This window comes from Chiloscyllium plagiosum, unplaced genomic scaffold (genome assembly GCF_037043375.1).
Source record: "Chiloscyllium plagiosum isolate Xiang-an unplaced genomic scaffold, Cpla_swu_hap1 HiC_scaffold_19, whole genome shotgun sequence".
Lineage (NCBI taxonomy): Eukaryota > Metazoa > Chordata > Chondrichthyes > Orectolobiformes > Hemiscylliidae > Chiloscyllium > Chiloscyllium plagiosum.
Genome location: NW_028270157.1, coordinates 61,389,230 through 61,412,036, shown reverse-complemented (window position 1 = coordinate 61,412,036; position 22,807 = coordinate 61,389,230). Strand labels below are relative to the sequence as shown.

General features: G+C 40.9%; 1 protein-coding gene across 9 annotated transcripts in view; it reads right to left on the bottom strand.

Moving 5' to 3' along the window:
* The window catches only part of prickle1b (prickle homolog 1b), a 148,923-nt gene that overhangs the window by 17,399 nt on the left and 108,717 nt on the right, over window positions 1-22,807 (bottom strand). For all 9 annotated transcript variants that reach the window (XM_087997443.1, XM_043709076.2, XM_087997442.1 and 6 more), the window contains 2 exons: window positions 13,779-13,956; window positions 2,983-3,096 (listed from right to left, as the gene is read on the bottom strand). In XM_087997443.1, coding sequence (XP_087853569.1) covers window positions 2,983-3,096; window positions 13,779-13,910 — 246 coding nt within the window. In that variant the 5' untranslated portion in view covers window positions 13,911-13,956. The remainder of the gene's footprint in view (window positions 1-2,982; window positions 3,097-13,778; window positions 13,957-22,807) is intronic.

Sequence of the window (22,807 nt, the reverse complement as noted above, 5' to 3'; positions counted from 1 at the left end):
CGAATCCACATCTAATGTAACTCAGATGCAACAGGGCTTGGTGAACAGACAGTGATAGCAGACTCAATCCTGACATCAGTTGCAAAAAATACAAGGTCAAGCAACATTCGTACTGGTGACAAGATCATGCACAACCAAGGAAATGAACACTTTGGTTTCACGTGTAATAGACAGTTCAAAATAAAAATTCACCTCATTTCGAAACAGGCTTGCCAACAGATTGGGAATAAAAATCTGCTCACACATATTGAGAGTGTGGGTGCAATTCCAATGGAGGCCACTACTGAGGTGAGGTGACCACTGTCCCGAGGAAACTGCCTGGTTCAGGATTATCTAGCCTCTAGCTTTTAAATTTTCTCTCCTGCAGCCAAAACATGGAGCAAAGGCACGCTTTTCGTGAATGTACTAGAGTGTGACTCTGAATTGTAAATTATGAAATGTACATAAAGGTCTGCAGATGACTCTCAAATTTTGTGTGTTAAAGTGCTCCAATTCCACTCGGCACTCTCAACTGAACTACTGGCAGGACGAAGAGGGCTCAATGGGGTCATCTCCAGCATTCCATACTGGTGGTCAATCAAGACAAGTCCTTCAGCTATTCAATCCGTTTATTGTTAAACTCCCTTGTTCACCTTCCAGTCGTGAAAACTTGGTGTGGGAGTTAACTGCTGCAGAGATTCCACCTTCAATCCCCAGTCTGCGGTAAGTCAACTGCTCCCAGATGGTTTACTGCAGAGGCACTACAATTGGTCTCAGCGTCCTGGGCTGGAAAGGAAAACCACAGCAAGCAGGGTTCCAATTCTGACCCGTATGCTGTGGACAATTGGTGAAGTGTGGTCCAGGAATGACAGGAGTAGGTTTGACTCTAATTCCTTCCAAAACAGTCCACAAACCTGCCAACCAACATTGCCTAAAGCTAATTTCATGCAGGAGGTGTGGCTCAGTTAGACACAGGAAACAAGGGCATTGGAATCACATGACAGCACAAGACTAGAGGAAATCTGAAGGAGTTGTGATTGGAGTCAAGAGTGTGGTGCTGGAAAAGCACAGCAGGTAAGGCAGCATCCGAGGAGCAGGAGAGTCAATGCTTCAGGCAAAAGCCCTTCATCAGGAATGCACTGCTGATAAAGGGCTTTTTCCCGAAACATCGACTCTCCTGCTCCTTGGATGCTGCCTGACCTGCTGTGCTTTTCCAACACCACACTCTCGACTCTGATCTCCAGCATCTGCAGTCCTCACTTTCGCCGAGTTATGTGATAAGTTTGCTATAGCAGAAATAGGAATGTACAATTACAATTGTGAAAAATTGACAATTTTATTTTTGAAATAAAAGTTGCTATTATTACAGGGTTTCATAGAATCCCAAGTTGGAAGCAGGCCATTTGCCCCATTGAATCCGCACCAATCTTCTGAAGAGCATCGCACCCAGATCCACCCTATCCTGTAACCCTGCACCTCCCATGGCTAATCCACCTAACCTATACATCCCTGGACACTAGGGGCAAGTAGCATGGCCAATCCACCTAACCTGCACATCTTTAGATTGTGGGCGGAAACCGGAGCACCTGGAGGAAACCCACAGACACGGGGAGAGCGTGCTAACTCCAGTCACCCGAGGCTGGAATGGAACCCGCGTCCCTAGTTCTATGAGGCAGCAGTGTTAACCACTGACCACCGTGCTCCCACTTTCATTTGTGCTAAGTATTTCAACCTCGCAAGAAAATATCCTCTGATCACAACTCTCACTCAAATCATTCGTTAAATGGAGACTGTGGACAGAGAGGAGATCTTTCCACTATTGTTCACATCACTAACACAAAAGTATCTAGTGGAAATCCTACCTCATCTGTACTTTCCGATTAATTGTGTGTTTTTATAGTTCCGTACACAAAAGGCATGTTGTGACAATTCTTCCAAAATTTATACAGTATGAATAATACTAAGGTGCTTCTTACACTTAGCAGATCAGGTTACTAATGCCTACTTAGAAATTCTAGGTGGATTGAATGGAGAATTTATGCCCTGATCTTAATCCAACAGCAGCTTCTGACTAAAGGGAGATGTGAGGTGTGAATGCCCTTTTCAGAATATTAGCTGGGACAACAGGCAGCTAGACAAGAGCTGGGATTTAAAAAAAGGCAAAAGAGCTCCAACCAAATGACGCTTAAATGATTTAAAGAAGATGGACTTTAAATAGAAAGGGATAATTGTTAGCAGCCCTTTACAACTTAAACCCCTGGCCAGAAAGCACATATCTGTTTTACTACAAAGCCTTTTGTAATTGTGAATTGCAAGCTGGATTAAAACATGAGCCCCAGCTTATTTATTCAAGAAAGGGCACTCCTTTCTGACAACATGTTCACAGGAACACAATGCCTCCTTCAAGTCCCATAATTTCGCTGCTGCAGTGCAGTCTGTCTGCCCCTCTGTGCCTGTAATAATGTTTGGAATTTTAAGCACATGAGAACAGTTACAACATGACAGCAAACAGCGTAAAAGTGACCAGTGGTAAGAAAAGGAGGCGAAATACAACAAATGTAAATGAGAGGAAGGGAATGCTCACGAGTAAAAGCACAAGGAATGTTTGCTTCAGGACAAATAAATAAATAATTCAAAGTTTACTGACACACTTGTTGTGGGTTGGAGACTAAATAACATTCCTGTGACAACTTTAAACACTTTACATAAAATTCTGGTTAAATCAATGAGAGGTAAAAAGAGGAGAGAAAGCGATTTTATTCCTTATCAATCTCTATGAATGCCAAATACAGAGGAACCTCGATTATCCATATTTCAGATTATCCGAACAAGATCACGAGGCCCCGATGCGTGGCTAAACTGTGTTATCCGGCATGCGATTATCCGAACATTCGATTATCCGAACAAAAATATCCCCGCCTGTGCTGTTTGGATAATCAAGGTTCCTCTCTATGTGGTATGCACAATTAAAACTTGTGTCTTTTTAAACATGAGTTTTATTACCTCATTATCATGGGGTGGTAGCTGGTACAGGAGCTGCTTAATTCTGTGCTTCTCTCCAGGACTGTTGACATAAGGGATCTTGTCTTCTGGCAGGCATGAAAAATATAGCTGTACCTGTATTTGGGGTCAAAGAGAATGAATAAACGCACAACTCAAAGTTTACAAAGTCAGCCAAGCAGAAATGCTCTTATAGTTAATTATCATCACATTAGTTACAGATTTTGTCTGTCGGTTGCTTATTAAACACTGTGCTTTCAAATGCACCTAGTTATTGATTTTTTTTGTAAAACAGAGATTTATGATTTCTGGGATTGATGTGATGTTACGTGGAACAGGAGTCTGACAGGATTTACGTTCCATTGACCATAACAAGGTTCAGAGATCATTAAAAATTAGAGAAATTGGATTGCTTCAAATATGACCCGTGCCAGAGAGCTGCCATTCTGGAATGTGATATGTGGCAACAATTAACGCATCATAAATTATGCATGGTTAACGTGGTCGTTACCCTTCCCTACCGCTCATCGCTGCTGCACTAAACAGCTTCGGAAAATTCCACATTTCTGTCAGCAATTACCCAAGTTAATGTGTGAAGTTGCCCAGGAAACAAAAACACTAGACACAAATCCCAAAATTTGTCCCGTGGGTTGAGTAGACTTGAAAGAGAAGAATGTGTTCAATTTTCTGATCTCCCACAGGCAAAACTCATCCAAGCAAGTTGACTTCATTGCTTCCATATGTGCTTCTGGGATGTAACTAAAGGAAATTTCTTCCAGCTTTGGGTTCCCGCCATCATTTTACGAGATGCCAGGTTCAGTGATTGTACAGTTTCTAATTTGTTACAGTAAAGCATCTGGCGTGGAGCTATTCCAATCAAAGGTAATGGCTGGAAATTGGAAAAACAACCTTTTGCAGGTTTAATGAGAGTATAATCTTGAAAGGGAGCTCTACAGTTCAACACCTCCCAACTGGGGTCCTCCTGCACCAGAGAATTCAGGATATACCTCCTACGCAGAATCAGAAATCAGCAGAAGTTACTTTAAACAGGCAGAGGGTGCTACGATTAGTTTCCCTGTTGTTTTAAAATGGGAGAGTTTTGATTCTAGCTGACAAAAATACTCTGGAAACATTTTGTGTAAAGACTGACTATGCCAGGTGTGCAGTTTCACAGAGGTTAATGAGAATATTGTTTTATATTAGGGAATTTCTTCTCCCCCACTTTCATTACAATTAATTCCCAAGTGAAACCTTTTCTTAAAAGAATTTAACAATAAGATACACACATACACACGAGTCCAACACATAAATCTTCACAGCAGATGAACTTGTTTAGCCTCTGCATTTAATGGAAGTGATCTAATATGGGACCATTGATTTCACCTCCATTTAATAGGCTTCAGCTGTACTAATAAAAATTGTGATGTTCATGAAAGGAAGACAGTCTGAACAGAAGTACAGGGAGAGCTGGATAACAGATGAGACTAGACTCATGGACATGAGGGAATAGCACTGATTTATACAAGGTTGGCAAGCAATCTTTTCATTGGAAAAAAATTAAACCTCAAAATACTGTTAAAACTGAATCTGGATCTGTATTATCAAATCCACCCAAAGAAAGAATGTAACCAAGATTTTAAAAAGATGCTTCACAGACATTACATACATGGAACACAAGAACAGGAAATGACTAAAGGGTCCTATGAGCCCGCTAGGACACTCAAAATAACATGGCTAATCTTCTAAATCAACTCCATCTCAATTAAAAGATGTGCCAAATGTGGTTGGATTACCTGAGGAGAAGCAATCTCATGCAGACTGCCTCTGTCCTTTTCTTATGAAAGAGGAGAGCTCCACATCTCTGATAGGAGATTCCCATCCGGGCTGCTTCACATTTTCCATTCTCTCCTGGTGCAGAACTGTCAGGGAATGCAAACTGGGATGGGGGGATTTGGAGAGTGAAACTTACTGGATCCTGTAGAGAAACAGGGATGTAAAGGGTCTGGGGGGCGACGTGTAGTTGTGAGAGCTAAATATGGAATCAAATGACTTGTTACTTGGGAGTTAGACTTTACATTAATTAGTCTTTGTCTTCCTGAGTAACTTTTTACTTCATTCCATCGGAATCTCAAATGGATCTTTCGGAGGGCTACATACATAGGATAATTGCACAGGACAATCTTTCATTCCCAGGCAATTCCTGCAGAGTCTGCTATGATGGACATTTTCACAGGGTCTCCACGTGCCACTCTGATCTAAACTGGAATAACGACTGGCCATTGGAAAATGTGGGTCACACTTTGACAACTTTAAACACAAAATTGCTTCCTATAGAAATCAATGTTAAAGCAGGTGTCGGGATCTTTGTGACAATTCTCTTCATGGGATGCTAGCAAATTACCTCATCCACTTGATCAAAGCCATCTTCCCACAAGATAGGTGAAGACCTCACTTTTTTGGAAATAACGGCGCAGTGGCTCAGTGGTTAGCACTGCTGCCTCACAGCACCAGCCACCCAGGTTTGATTCCAGCCTCGGGCGACTGTGTGTGGAATTTGCACATTCTCCCAGTGTCTGTGTGGGTTTCCTCCGGGTGCTCCGGTTTCCTCCCACAATCCAAAGATGTACGGATTAGGTGAATTGGCCATGCTAAATTGCCCATAGTGTTAGTTGCATTAGTCAGAGGGAAATGGGTCTGGGTGGGTTACTCTTCAGAGGGTCGGTGTGGACTTGTTGGGCTGAAGGGCCTGCTTCCACACTGTAGGGAATCTAACCTAATGACAGCTTTGTGAAATTCTCCTTTGACACTGACACACTCGTGTCTGAGTCGTTTGTGGGGGATGTTGTGGCCCAAGGCCAGAACTTTGTCTCATATTAATCCGTGATATTGCTGATGCCCTTGAGGATATTGTAGCCATGCCCAAAATTCCCTGAATTGATGATGGTGCATTGTCATCAGTGACAGCCTAGAGTTGGGAGAGGGTATGGTGTAGGTGGTAAGTCTTGTATTGCTCCTCCATTACTGAATTGCATCAGTTGCTCAATGATTCACAGACAGAATCAATGAAGCCAGGTTGGGTGGCAGACAAAGAAATTATCAAAGTTAATGACATGGGCAATTATCCAAGATGGTTAATGTCTCAAAAGGTGAAATTATCTTTAGCACAAAATGCTCTCCAGGCAAGGATGGCATACAGAGGCAATCATTCTTGAAGGAGTATTCTCCTCATCCACACTTTAAATGAAGGCCAATTGCTGTGCTGAGGTTCATGGGAATAACCGGTCAATGCCTGCCCCTTCTCTGAATGGTAAATCATTAAGCATTTAACCTAAAAACTTTATTGTCGACTAGGGTCAGGATCTTTGGCAACTTTAAATTCTGGCAGCATATTATAATGCACGTCCGCTGCGACATACATTTCCAGAAAAGCCCTGTCTGATCAGCACTAAAAAAAATGCTGTTTCACTGAGTAACCTCTTTTATTGACTCTGGGTGACTCAGTCCACGGGGCAAGGAATTTATTAGCTGCTTTTGCATCACCAGAATTTGCTTCCATGGTGTGGAGATAGGAATGCCTCTTGAACCATGCACGACTGGTTGTGAACTTTCCCACCCCACACAAATCTGCGGACAGGCTACTGGACCTGTGCTGGATGACCAAAATAAAAAGGTATCTTGTCTTCAAGCCCAGAAGTCAAAAGTCCTTCTGTGTTCTTAGAGTCATAGAGACAGAGCTATTCTTTATGGAAACAGATCCTTCAGTCCAACTCGTCGATGCCGAAGAGATATCCTCAATTAGCCCAACCCCTTTTGCCAGCATTTGGCCCATATCCCTCTAAATCCTTCCTAGTCATGTACCCATCCAGATGCCTTTTAAATGTTGTAATTGTATCAGCCTCCACTAGGAGGCATCTCATTCCATACACGCACCACCTTCTGCATGAGAAAGTTGTCCCTCCCTCAGGTCCCTTTTAAATCTTTCCCCTCACACCTTAAACCTATGCTCTCTAGCTTTGGACTCACCTACCTGAAAGAAAAGACTTTTGGCCATTCATCTTATCTTCATTATGCTGCTTTCAAACCATCGCACTCTGAAAGCACTCAAAGATGAACCTTTGCACTTTGAGTGAAATCATTGATAAAATCATTGTTCCATTGTAGGTGATAGAACTCCATCATCAAGATATTTTAATACATTCAGTTTCGTGGCTTGGCTGATAGTTTGTGTTTTCTTTTGGAGTAGGCTCACTATCACCACTTGCTGAAAATTACTTTTTTTTAGATTAGATTAGATTACTTACAGTGTGGAAACAAGCCATTCAGCCCAACAAGTCCACACTGACCCACCGAAGCACACCCACCCAGACCCATTCCCCTACAATTACCCCTGCACCTAACACTACGGGCAATTTAACACGTCCAATTCACCTAACCTGCACATTTTTGGACTGTGGGAGGAAACCGGAGCACCCGGAGGAAACCCACGCAGACACGGGGAGAACGTGCAAACTCCACACAGATGCTCGCCTGAGGCTGGAATTGAACCCAGGTCTCTGGCACTGTGAGGCAGCAGTGATAACCACTAGCAGTGCTAATCTGTGCCTCTTGTTTACTCTCACACTCTCCTTTTCATACACGTCTTTCACACATGTCTCTCTCGCTCACTCTCCAACTCTTTTCAGTTCAGTCTCTCATCTCTCACTTTAGTCCCTCTCTTTACCCTTTTCAACTTGCTCCCCACCAGCTACAATTGAATGGAATGGGAACTTCCTTCGGTTGGGACAATATATCCAGAACAAAATGGTATCACATTATCTATAAATTACTGCAATTATGTTTTTAAGGGTACGTTTCACAGATCTTCACATTTTTGAACAAAAACATAGCAACAACTTGCTCCCTTTTTTTGTGCTAATTTTCTTCACCTTGTGCTAATTTTCTTCACCGTGTATACTATATATAATATCTGAGAACAAAGGTTCCACTTCCATACCAAAAGGGAAAACTCTACCTATATGTGGCAAGTTTGCAATTGGTAGAACGTTACGATGCTCGTTACAATCCTCTGACTTCCCTATTCAACCTGAACAAAATACAGAAAACCCCTGTGGGATTGGCAGGTCTGAGATTTAAATATATTAAGTGACGGTTAAGGGCATCTATAACCCTGGTTACTGTCCAAATCTTTCTGCACTTGTTTCCTGACCTTCCTCAAACTCTCCAGGTAGAAAAGATCCTCCCAGAATAGCCCAGAGGTGCCAGGTCCCTCTAGTTCCCCAAAGCCGATGATCTCCAACCATGCAGATGTTGCAGCCAAGGATGGCGACTCTGAGTCTGGGCCAAATGCTCTCCGCAATGCTTCAGCCCTCTGGCCAGAAATGTCCCAAATCTTCCAGGCCAACAGATGAGGCATTGGTCATTTCTGAGAAGCATTCTGAAAAGCAAGCAGATTTCCAAAATCCTTCAACACTCAGGCTCTTGAGTGTAGGCAGAACTTAGCACTTTAGTGAGGGGATCATGGAGTCTAAAGTTACTGTAAAGGCCTTGCCTCCTTATGGTCAACTTGTGCGTGTGACACCGTTTAGGAGTGCATATTTCTCTGGAGTGTGTCTTACAAGGGGCCCTGTACTCATTTATGGGTGCATCATATCCAATACTCAACCACTATCCAATACTCCGCCTCATAAGGCATTGTTCTGATGAGAGAAAAGAAAGTTTTCAGTGCACATTCTGTCACTTTGGATGTTGGAAGTAAAGTCCACGTAAGCTTTACATGCCCATTGAGCAATGTATATGAATTGGTAGACATTGAAGGCTGAACACTGATAGGATGGTCAAAAGGATGTGTTACGGGATAACTCTCAAACAGATAACGGCCATAGCAGCACAGTGTACACAGCTCGTGAATACACAGTTGGGAGTCAACCTCCAGAACCTAACTTTCCTTCGTGCCATATGATGTTAGTAGCATTCATTCTGACAGGGTTCTTTCCCTAAGTCCGTAAAAGTTTTGTCTTTCATGAATGTGGGAGCAGCAGATGTTGTAAAGCATCCAAACAGTTGCTAGCAGTGGATTTGCTTGCACAACAAGAAAGGGTGGAGCTGGTTGCTGCCGTAGAGCATACCAAGAGACATTGGTGAATGAAGGTGAACACAAGAGGCCTGGAGAAACAACTGGGTGAGCCTGATCTGCCAGGTAACCACTCAAGACTTTCAAATTAGAAATTGGCACCATCTCATTTGTCGCCAGTGTCTGGGAGAATAGTGAACCAAAAACAAATAAGGCAAGTTTAAGCTAAGAGCAAGATGCAAATACATGGAAAGAAGGTCCTTACCACCTATTAGCAAGATTCCCTTCAGACTATTGAAACCATATGGGGAAATCTGACATTTATTTTCTTAACATTGAGAATTCCATTTATGCAATATTATTCCAAATTTCTCACATTTACCCACTCTGCTCAAGACAAAGGAAATTCCACCTAGTGTGTTCAAATCCAATAGCTTTATTACAACTGTGTACTGAGTCATGTGACCTCTCTGGAAATATCATAAACTCTGCATCGCGAATGTAGTAGTTTATGTTCCTTGTAAATAAAAGGCCCTTCCTGCTCTTTCCAAAATGCCTAAAATATATATTTCTAGTCAATAATATTGTAAATTATTTGTTTCATTGTTAAATTTATTAAATTCATATTGCATCTTCATCACACTACCCAGAATGACTCCATATCTCGATCTTTGAAACCAATGTTATCACTCACTATTTCACTAATGTCATCCTTAACAAATCCACCACATTTCAAAAATATCAAATAACCATTAATCTTCAGTTTCCAGTCTTTGTCACCTCATAGTCATGCCTCTGTAGTGGCTGTGAAATCATACACATTTATTTCTATTTGTGCCGACAATTCATCAATTTTGTTATGAATGTCATGTACATTCTGATTCACTATTTTTGCAAACTCTGTTCTCACTGACTAGCACACACTTACTTCTGAATATCCTGTCACTTCCTGCTATGGTCTTATTATCATTAGCTGCTGCCTGACCTACTGTGCTTTTCCAGCACCACTATAATCTAGACTCTGGTTTCCAGCATCTGCAACCCTGGTTTTTACCTGTCTTGACACTACAATCCACTGCCTTATACTTTCCGCTTAATTTACCACATCCACCCTCATGTCTTGAATTACCAACCAGACTACCAGTACTATTTATAGCAGATTCCATGCTACCTCGAGTTCTACTTGTACAACTCACAAGAACATGGTCCCAGCAGAGTTTAGGTGAAGACCATCTCAATGGTGCAGCTCTCACTTTTCCAAGTGCACATGTCAAATCCCCATGAATTGAAACCCACCCACATCAATCTTTCAGCCACACATACAACTCCCCTTTCTTAATTACCCTGTCGCAATTTTTTTCATAGATCAAGTAGTAATCCTTTGTCATTCTGGTTTGTAGCCATGCATCCCAAGGAGAATGTCTTTCCTAATCCTTTCTATGTCACTTGGCAGCTACATGGATGACTATAACTGGACACCCTCCCTCCCATTTCAAATTCCTCTCAAACCCTGAGATTTTCTGAACTCATGTGTATCTGTGTGTGTGACCCTCCTCCCAGCCAAAGAGCCATTTATCTGAAACCCACACATTCGATGAGTGAACCCATTCATCGTTCACTCTCATCTTCCCATTTTTCACAAAGCTTTGACTCATACATATTGCGAGTAAATGTGACAGTGTAACGTAATGCTAAGCATCTTTTTGCAACAACAGATTATTTTTCTTTTCTTCTTATTCCTATGTGGTGCAACCCTGTGGCTTTAGGAAAGCTAGAGGCAACCCCATCAGTTCCCTGCTCAGACATCATCAGAGAAAGGGAGGGAATGGTCGATCCTGTACAGGGATAGAATCATTGTGGGATCTGAGAGGAGTACAAAGGCAAGGATGGTAATGCTTTGAACAGAGGCCAGACTTCCTTGACCCTACCTACAGTTTCCTTTACATGGCATTTTTGCATTTCCCTGTTTACCAAGAGTTGGAATGCAGGGAAGTACAGGGTGTATACTTCAGTGTGATGCTGACTGACCAATATGAGGCTATTTCAACCTGCATAAGTTACCAATCTGAGCATGCAGATCATCACAGAAGGCAGATATGCATTCAGCTGCCACCTCGCCTGATGTTCCATGCAGGGGACTAATCTTGCCATGGATGCTGACACAAACCCAATGAGGCCTAGTACTCGTTCGAGAAATGTGCTCCTCCAGTTTCTCTGCAGCCTTTGGAAAGGCTGACACAGCCTCCCGCACTTTCTCTTGCTGCTTGAGGATAGTCCACTTTGCTGCCTCACAATACCTGGAACCCAGGTTTGATTCCAGCCTTAGGCAACTGTGTGCAATTTGCATATTCTCCCTGTGTCTGTGTGGGTTTCCTCCCACTGTCCAAAAATGTGCAGGCGAAGTAGATTAGCCATGGGAATGCGAGTTTACTGGGATAGGATAGAGGGGGTTAGGTCTGGGTGGGGTGCTGTTCGGAGGGTCGTTGAGGACTCGATGGGCCAAATGGCCTGATTCCACAATGTCAGGATTCTATGATTCATGATAGCAAACTCAACTCTGCTCTTTTGAGCACCAGTAAATTAACTGAACCCTGCCAGATTACCCAAATAAAATGAGGCAGGTAATTTGGTGTTTACACCTAGCGTACTCAATTGCTAACATTTAGATTTTGAAAACCTTACGCAAGCTCTTTGATCTGCCTGAGAGTGGGGGAGAAATGTCACTCTCCTCCTTAAACAGTACTGTTTGCAGTTTGCGAATTAGATAAAGTCTTCTTGCAACACAGCTAACTGAAAAGTAACCATAAAATCCATGCTGAAACCTTCAATAGGTGATTGAAACGTGATAGTGAAACTCAGATAACCTCTGACAATATCATTGTTGACATTTCGTGGCAACAGTTTTGAGCTTGCCAATGGAAATCAACTAATCACAAAACACTTCAAAAACTAACAAACCTGCTGAAAAGCAGCTAACTTCATTGTTGACCTACCAAATAAAAATCTTTGACACACGTGCCCAATCTTTAGGTGCTGTTCTGTTCTGCAAAGAGTTGTTATCACTGCTCGTGTGTTTGGTTAAGATTTCTTAAAGAAGCTTAGTTAAACTAAGTGAACCCTTCTGCTGCCAGGAGTACATCAATCTCACTTGTGTGTTTAGGTCTTTATAAGATCACATTTCCTTGACAGTAACACATTTTTTTCTCCCCTCCAAGCAGCTTATTAAATGTCAATTGTACAGTGTGACTTTGTTTAATTAAACGACAAGGTAAACGTCTGAAAGGCTCATTGTGTACTTTTTAAGATGGGGTACGCCAACATGTGTGGTTCGGAACCTGTCAGTTTGTAAAACAATGTAAAACAATCATGCATTTTCAAAAGCAGAAAACCATCAAACCAGCTGCACCTGTAGAAGGCATCACAAATTCAACAGTGCCTCATTCTTCAAAGTTCACGCTCGATTATTGGACAATAAATTACCTTCAGAAAAGGTTAAATGCACGTGGTGCTGTTCAGTGTGCCACAACACCCAGTCTTTTCACAAGGCATCTACTTGAGCATTACTTTTAACAGAAGTCATTTGTTCCATAGAGCTTAAGGGAAAACCAATGGGATTTGTTTTTGAAGTGCCAGTTTCCAGGAGAAGAAATGATGAGTATCTCACTGGGTACAAATACTATCCTCTTGTTTATTCAATAGGTTGTAAAGGTGTATTTTCCAACATCATACTTTTAGCCCAGCCATTGTGAAACAGCAGTGATGAAAAATCCCAAGTCCACACCGAACCTCCAAACAGCATCCCACCCAGACCCACCCTATCCTTATAACCCTGCATTTCCTAGACTAACCCACCTAGCCTGCACATCTTTGGTCTGTGGGAGGAAACCCACACAGACACGGGAGGATATGCAAACCCCACACAGACTCTGACCCAAGGCTGAATTGAACTCGGGTCCCTGGTGCTGTGAGGCAGCAGTGCTAACCACCGTGCCACCCTTATATGGAATAAAACAATCGCCATTCTTTCCCATTTAAACAGTGGACAGAGCATGATAGTGCTTTAAAAGTGCAATCAAAGCTATTATTTTGAAAGATTATTTTCTTGGGCCTTTTACAGAAATGTATCAAGCTAAATGTTAGAAGACACTTTCCAAGAGAGAACCCAACTATTGTTCTTAATTATGGCAAATTGTCAGGCATTAAAAATGCAGAATAATGAAATGTTGATGATAATTACAGCTCTTTTCACACTTCAGATCTTTAAAAAAGATTTAAAACAAATAAGTTGTTGACCGTGGCTTGGTTATCTTTTGTGTTACAGTGTTGATACTTTCTATTTGTATTCATAGCTCTCCTTTCATTGAACCTTTTGCCTGTTCCTTATTTAAGCCATTGAATAGAAGATCGATCATTGACATGGCCTTATGTTGGGAAAATAAATAAGTTGATATTGAGCTCTCTCCCATCAGACAAAATAGAATAACAATGGTAGGTGGGGATGCATACGCTCTCGGGTTTGGCCAGTATTGGTGCCCTGAAAGGACATCACTTAGCTGAAGGCAATTAAAGATAAAATATTGAAGGGAGGATGGTTTGTATGGAGGGTGGGGAAAGAGGTCTTTTGTTTTTTAGATTGGATTTGTCCAGAAGCTCTCTTACCGCCTCACCCAGTCATGTCATCAAAATAGTCCTTCCAGAAATTATGTTTGTGAGAAAGATCATGGCCTACCTGTTCTGGCTTTAGGCCAGGTGGAACCCAAGCATACTCTTCCAAAACGCAACCAGAATCATCATCCGATGTTGAACTGCGCTGAAATCCAAAAGGCAGTTTGCTTGCTTTTTGCTCCATTTCTAAAGCCATGATGCCACTAAGTGTGAGATCAGCTGTGATTCAGCATACAACGAATCTGAGAAGAGATAAAGTGTATGCAAGTTGTAGGTTCAATCAGAAAAATACACAGAATTGGATGCAAACAGAAATGATTCAACTGTTGGCAAATAAAGCACTAATTGAATATATCATGATTTATATGTGATAATAAATACATGCATTTACTCTGGAGTTTAACACTAGTAAATCCAAATATTAGAAATTAGATTAAAAGTGAACACCATGCTTGTGGTGGTGATTCATAGAGCACTAAGTGTTGAATATCTATTAGACTACCTTAGGGAAGTAGTCAGTCACATTGTGGAACTCGCATTGCAATATTTTTGCTTTGGTTTTACTCCTATCTCTTAGACCAAGTTTGTCCAGCTCTTCTTTGTCTCGCAATGGCTAAACATCTATCCCATTCTTCCTCTGTGATTATCCTTGGGTTTTTTGTAATATTAAGGGATGTATATAAAATACAAGTTGTTGTCATCAGCAAACCAAGATTAGTGGAGCATAAATTAATCAGAAACCTATATCAAGCCTTCAGTGTCTAGTGATATGACAGATGCTGTGCAATACTGTAATGAAAGCTGAATTTATGAGGTTTAAAAAGGTTTAATGGCTGTTAAAATAGCAAACAGAGATATCTTATACAAACACGTTAACTTACTAACTAAAATTTTATGGAACGTTTTTAACTACTTCCTAACCAGCATCCAGCAGAATTTGAGATGATGCTGTATTTGTTACAATTCAGTCCAGATAAACCCTTTTGACTTGTCCTAAAAGGGTGCTGAAGCAAAAACAAACATTTACTGTGTTTCATTTTGTTAAAGCCAAATTCAGAGTTCCCAAACCTAAACTAAGTTGCCCTTCAGATACAGGTACTTGCCAAAGTAATTGCCAAACATGCTTTACTCAGCAAATCAAACAATTCATATTGTCTTACCATTTTAGTCATTTAAATAAGGCAGTAATGTTGCAGGTAAGGTATGAAAATTCCAACAAGAAACGTCAGAATGGTTCACAAATTTACCATCAAGAGGTGCTTGTCTTGTCTACTCCTAGTGTTATAGGAAGGATGTGGAAGCTTTGGAAAGGGTTCAGAGGAGATCTACCAGGATGTTGCCTAGTATGGAGGGAAGGTCTTATGAGGAAAGGCTGAGGGACTGTAGGGTGTTTTCATTAGAGAGGTGGTTGAGAGGGGATTTAATTGAGACATATCAGATAATCAGAGGGTTTGATAGGGTGGACAGTGAGAGCCTTTTTCCTCGGATGGCGATGACTAGCACAAGGGGACATAGCTTAAAATTGAGAGGTGATAGATATAGGGCAGATGTCAGAGGTAGTTTCTTTACTCAGAGAGTAGTAAGGGCGTGGAACGCCCTGCCTTCAACAGTGGTAGACTCACCAAATTTACGGCATTTAAATGGTCATTGGATAGGCATATGGACGAGAATGGAATAGTATAAGTTAGATTGATTTCACAGGTTGGTGCAACTTCAAGAGCCGAAGGGCCTGTACAGTGCAGTAATGTTCCATGTTCTATTTCAGTAGTGATGGAAGTACAGAAACTAAGTTATTACATATCAGTGTTTGTCAGCAATTGTAATGAGAAGGTACAAGCAGCTAATTTCTCAGGATAGCTGTCCTTTCTTCATTAAATGATGGTTGTGTTTGTTGCAGCACTACGATTTTCTCTCAAAAATGCCCACCAGCCTAATCAAACACATCTTGCATCAAGCCCTCATGGTTAATAATATATCTAAGATGAATTTGCTTGCTCACTTAACTGCAAGATCATGGAGAATATTTTTAATATGGGAACTTTTATGAGATTAGGTGGGATTATTTGTTTATCAGCTGATTGTTACCTTCAGCACCAGACCTGGTGCAAAAGGTTAGGCTAGAGATTAATGAATAAAGTCAGTTATCACATGATGATTGTGGTTGTAACCTTGTGACATATCAGCAGATTTAGATTCACTCAGCGGAACAAACATTTTCCTTAGAATGTTTGAGATTGTAATTCTCACGGTTCATGCTGTGAAGCAAATCGCTTCTCAGCTCCTGGTTTTAAATGCTAAGCAAAAATATGTTCACGTGCTCCTATAAATTCATTTCCAATTTCCCAAAGTACGCAAAATGAATGAATATTTATCTGTGTGGGAATGATCGAGGGCTGTTCCAATGCTCTCTATGTCTCAGCCAGCAGGTTAAATCGGAGTCTGTTCAGGGTGAGCGACAGATATGTTGCTGCACTTATCAAAATGAAAGATGCCTCACCCAATTTCAATTTACAACTTTTAAGGTTGTCAATTATAACATACTCTGATGCAAACAAAACCCCTGTTTTTTTTCCTATGATGCTACACAGAAAAAAAAACCTCTTCAACCTTTCTCAAATAAAAATAGAAAATCCTTGATATACTTAGCAGGCCTGGCAGGGTGGTACATGTGGAGAAAGGTAGATTTGTGGATCCTGCCAAAGGTAGGCAAAGGTGAGGACTGCAGATGCTGGAAACCAGAGTTTAGATCACAGTGGTGCAGGAAAAGCACAGCAGGTCAGGCAGCATCCGAAGAGCAGGAAAATCGACATTTTGGGCAAAAGCCCTTCATCAGGAGTAACCTTGGCAGCAAACTAACTCAGAATTAAGGCATCATCAGATGCCTTAAGGATATCAGACATTGGCTCAGATGATTCAGTGTCTGGTGTTCCTACAACAGCTGGAATTTGAAGACATGGAACCCTCTTTTGGTTTTGCTGGAGGGTTGAGTTGGCAAGGAGGTGTTTGCACAGTCAGTCTGCCTGCACAATGGAGCAGACTGTAATGCTCGTGAAACTGTGTGCTTTCTCTAGTTGCTTATCCCTGACAGTATAGTATAAAATGTGATTAGCCCTCATTGCATTGATAGCAAACTGTGAGATACTGTAAATATATCCAACTGCAACAAAAGAGTTCTGATCCATACAAGTTCAAGACCATCATCACCTTCATAACCACAGACAATAATATCCTTGCCCTGTACTAAGGTTGCAGCAAACAGCTAATTTCAAAAGATGCTCTCATTTCAACATGGATATTTCACACATTGCTCCTTGGCCACACTGAGCCAATATAATCTCTTTTGAATGGTCTTCTCCACTTATGTGTCCTCCCCTTCCTCCAGAAGCTTGTCCTACTCTGAAACCTCTGTTCATTTCTGAAATCATAATGAAATTCATGGGGAAACAATTATTATATGGAGAAATCTTGAAGCAAGCAGAAAGTCCTTCAGCACCAGCAGATTCTAGCTACGTGAAGCAGCGAAAGCTTGTACGGGACCTACAGGAAGTAGAAGTCAATCCGCAGCTAACCTCTTAATAGTTGAAGATCCCCTTAAATACCACTGGTGGGATAGTGCTTTGTTATTCAGGGCTCAGCTCAGAGATGACATTATTGCTGTCAAATCAGTTTCACAAGCCGATTGCCTCTTTCTGGTGGACATAGTGGGTGCTAATGACATCACTAATATAGCATTAGGTTCAGCTTTTAACATGACTAACTATGTCATAAATAACATTGTGGCATGAGGGGCAGTCATAAACCTAAAATCTATTGCCCCCTGACAAATTACAAACAAAATGCCATCCTCTCAATGCCCTGAACCTATTTTGTATATTTCACAGATTCCAACGGAGTAGTCATTTTTTGCTTAGTGTCAACTCAGCTTCAACAGCTTTTCATGCAGGAAATACTTTGAAAGGTGGCCGACTGCTCAGGGGTTTATCTAGTGATCAGCTAAACCACCTATAGATGAAGAGAGTGTATGTGTTGATCTCAGCAAGGTTATTGACCTCTCTACTCTGGGTTACAGAGAAGAAAATAAGCTGAGTGTTCTCTCTGCTTGTTGGTATCCATCAACTCTCTACAGGGAGTGGTCAGATGTGGACGCCAGATGAGAGACAGTATTGGGCAGTGTTGTTTCTTAGATTTTGAAAGCTGCTGGTGAACATTTCTCATTGAAGAACAATGAACAACAATGAAGCCGATACAAACTTCATTCATTGCCAGTATGTATGCTTTCAGTCGAGAGAGTACAAGAGGACATTTCTTGTAACAAGGGTAAAAGTCAATAGAAGGGAAGATATTAAAATGGTCTTCCAAATTTCAATCATAAATATTTAAGCCATAATTCTACACACATTTTTTCAAGAATAGAAAAGACAGAAATAAAACTCTCATTGTGTGGCAGGTCTTCTTAATGACATTACCCAAAAAAAATCTTTGCACTGCGATATCCTTTCTTCAACATTGTGGGTCTTGACCCAGCTAATCCATAAATAAAACAATTTCTATCAGTCAGTGGCTGGCACATAAGTGGTAACAGAAACAGCTGAGAAAATGACATCCAACAGAACAGAGTCCTTGTTTGTTTTGAGTAAAGTGAGGTAGTTTATCAGTGAAAAACAAAAAGTTCAATTTTTTGTAAGTTACAAACGATCAACATTTGGAGTGTCAGCTGTGTTCAACAGCTATTTGCTTAGTTTAACTAAAAACTTTCCACATCTAATTGCTTTACAGAGCTTTTACTTGACCAGTTATCAATAACTAACATAGTCCTTCCCCTTGTGAGTACAGAGCCTTCCTGTTCAGCTAAATGTAACAGACCAGCTCTCGAAATATTTTAAATGATGGCAGACTGGTAAAGAGATTCGATATAAAGGAAAGGCATGACATTTATATAGCATCACTCACAATCTCAAAAATGTCACAAAACACTTTATAGCCAATTAAGTACTTTTCAAGAGCAGTTCTTTTTGTAGTTTAGGAAATGCAGAGGCTAACTTGCACGTGGCAAAGTCCCGACAGTAACAATCTGGTTTAGTTGTTGAAGGTCTTGGCCAGGAGACTTTTTGAAATGCTGTCACTTGCAATGAACAAAGACTTCACCGTGCTAAATAGGATCAATGAATGAGGAATACAACATAAATCCTAGCTTTATCATTTCCATTGCTGCAAGATCATATTAAGGACCATCAACTCGGTGAAAGACGCTCTTTGGTCTGCCTGAAACTCGCTGGTCTTCCGGTTGAAGGAGTTGACCCTGATTGAGTGTTACAAACTGGCACATTCCAAGGTCCAGGACTATGTGCTGAGGGATGTACTGAAGCTTGGGGCAACTGCTGACGAGGCACAGTGAGGAAAGACCATCGTGTAAGGTCCTTCTGCCAAAGAATAACGGAGGTCCATTCAGTAATTGGGCTCCACTGATACCTCAGCTAAATGCCAAGAGGTTGACAATAAACATAGAGAATTGTGAATATCAATGACTCAATTTGTTCTCGGAAAGTAAAAAAAAGTATACATCTTAACGGCTTCACCAACTGTATACGCACCAAAACGTTCTTCCTATGAATATAGTATATTTTTGAAATTAAAAAAGTTAAATGGCTAGGAATTGCCCATTTAGTTTGGAATACAATATGCACAAAAAGTTATCCAAAACATTTTCTTGTGACAATTTATGCCTTACATTCAGCGGTTCAGGAATTCTGGAGTATATAATAAAAGAAACCTCAAGAATTTGTGAGTTAATCAGTTCCTATGTAGTTTTATATTAATTTGCTTGACTAGAAAATAGAACTAAAAAAGTTACCAAAGAATCTGCATTTCCTGTTTGATCGTTAGCTGGATCTCAGCTGGCCCATCTATAGCTAAATAGAAGTGTTAATCTAAAAAGATTTTCATTTATGAAAGTTGTCCAGTGTCCTGTCATCCAGTAAATTGTGAAATTGCAGCTGAACTGTGTTACAAACCCTATGGTCAGCACTAAATTGCAACAAGAGGTCAGCCGCTGACACACAAGTATTCTTTCTTGTCCAACCCCTGCCGTTTATCTCTGGTTCTGAATGGAGGCAAATTGTTTAACAACTTCCCCTTTGTAAAACTTCTCGTTAACATGACTTTGGGGAATACAAGATGCACATCAGATGTGTCTGCCACAATGCACTGCAGGGAGGATTGAACAGGTGACTGAAATAGCTGTCTGAAATGCGGTGTTTAATATGGTCAGGGAATAATGGTCAAACACTGACCAACAATGGCACTCCGGAACTGAAACAAACAGCTCGTTACACCATCAAACATGCTCAGAATGTGTTTGTGTGCTGTTAAGTACATCCTCCTCCCCCACTCACCCCAACCCCTCAAAAGGTTCATATTTGTCAAACATGTTCACTTCACAAAATTAGCCTATTTGGCTTCTCAGACCTCACTGGGGAGTCCAGTCAGAGCCAAGGAGGACACTATTTACAGTGTTTAACTCAACAGAATGAATCAGCTGACACCAAAAAAAACTCCTCCAAATACAGGATGCTTGCCAAGAGGTCTCATGTTACCATCACACTGAATTCAGTGTTGAGTGTGAAAATGCTTGTAGGTTAAACCAAGTCTAATGTTTTAATCATGTCAAAGTTTATTAAAGTGATTTTGGAAACTATTTTCAATAAGTGCAAATTCATAAAATATGCCATTACTTTCAAACATATATCCAAAAAAAATTTTCCTAAAAAAAAGAAATAACAGAATAAAATTTTAGTTTGAACAGAGAACATCTTTAATACCCTAAATATTCTCTCTACCCAGAAAGGCTTGCTAAGCCATGGATACAGTTATCCATGGACTAAACCCAAGTGTCTGAATGTCTTAGGCGTCTGGAAAATCAAATATGTGTCTGATGGAATACCAACAAGTTATTTGGCCATGGATGCACTATGCTTGGGTGCAATTCCATTATCACCTGATACGCTTTCCAGGAGTATAGCGATCAGGAACTCAAATACTGGCCAACCGTTGCACCCTGACTCCGGCTCTTGATGGAGTACACTTAGAACTCAGCACAAATCAGTTTCAGAGGTGTTTGGGACTGTTCCCTTTCAATGTAGCAATGGGTTCACTCACTAAACCTTTTGAGGGAAGCTGTCGTGGATTTTAGTAAACCTTGAGAAGTGAAGATAAGCAGAAGTAAGGTTCTCAGAATTAACATAGCTGACGAACACTGAAGCTGGGAGTTGCTTCTGTCTGGTGGTATTGAGGCACATATACTTCAGCTTTGTCTCATTTCTGTTTTTTTGTATTTTTCACAGTTTGTAGCATTTAGCTGCTTATTTAAAAAAGATGTTTTAGTTGTGCAATACTTCCAAAAGTAAGTGTGATACTGCTGAATGATAACTATGGAATATTGATAGGAAATTATGTGAAATTATATTGAAAATGATATCAGTAGAGTGAATGGGCAAACAAAATCTGACAGATGGAGTATAGTGTGGGGAAATGTAAAGATGATCATTCAGGTAAGGAGAAGAAACAGAATATTACTTAAACAGAGAATAAATGCAGAATTTCAAAGCATGGAGGGATCAAGTACTCTGGCGCAGGAGCCATAAAAATTTACAAGTAGCTACAGCCCATAATCAGAAATCCAATGGGATGCTATCCATTATTATAAGAGGAATTGAACATGAGGTGTTATTCTTCAATTATACAGGGCATTGGTGAGACCACATTGCACTCTTCTGGCCTCCTTATTTAGGAAAGAATATAGGGCGGCACAGTGGCACAGTGGTTAGCACTGCTGCCTCACAGTGCCAGAGACCCGAGTTCAATTCCCACCTCAGGCGACTGACTGTGTGGAGTTTGCACGTTCTCCCCGTGTCTGCGTGGGTTTCCTCCGGGCGCTCCGGTTTTCTCCCACAGTCCAAAGATGTGCAGGTCAGGTGAATTGGCCATGCTAAATTACCCGTAGTATTAGGTAAGGGGTAAATGTAGGGGTATGGGTGGGTTGCGCTTCGGCGGGTCGGTGTGGACTTGTTAGGCCGAAGGGCCTGTTTCCACACTGTAATGTAATGTAATCTAATCTAATAAATGTATAGGAAGTAATCCAAAAGTAGTTTATTCAATTGATATCTGGAATGAATGGGTTATCTTAAGAGGATAGGTTAAAACAGTGGCATGTTTTCACTGGAGTTTAGAAGGAGTAGGGATGACTTAATTGATGTGTATAATATTCTCAATCTCACTGACAATCTCTGGACAAGATGGATGTGGTAAGAATGTTTTCCCTTGTGGGTCAGTTTAGAACTAGAGGGCACTTTTAAAATGTGAATCGTCTTTTTCTGGGTTATAGGAATATAAATGGATCTTTTTCTCAATGGCAGGCAGTGACTAATACAGAAGGGATTCAGACAAGGATCCAAACTAGGATCCCAGCTATTCACAATACATATTAATGATTTAAATAAGGGACCTAAATGTAATATCTCCAAATCTGCATATGACACAAAGCTGGGTGGGAGGGTGAGCTGTGAGGAGGATGCAGAGATGGTTTAGTGTGATTTGAACAAGCTGAGTAAGTGGCCAAATCAAGTACATGTATAATGTGGATAAACATGAGGTTATCGACTTTGGGAGCAAAAATAGGAAAGTGAGTTAGTATCTGTATTGCTAGGAATTGAGAGAAGGGATGGTGCAATGAAACCTGGGTGGTCTCATACAGCAGACATGGAAGAAAAGAGTGCAGATGCAGCAAGTGGTCAAAAAGGCAATGTGCATCTCTTGCTGCAATTATACATGGCCAGGATGAGACCATGCCTAGACTACTGTTTGCAGTTTTAATCTCTGTATCTGAGCAAAGGTTTACCAGACTGATTTGTGGGTTAGCAGGACTGACATACGAAAAAATTTTGAATTGTTTAGGGTTGTATATGCCTGTGGTCAGGAGAATTAAAGGTTAGTGGGATGGGGGGGTGGGGGCACATTGACTTAGATCGCTAATTGGAGGAACAATGCCTTAACTTCTGCTTGTAATCTACATTGAGTTCTCCAATTTCAAATACCCTT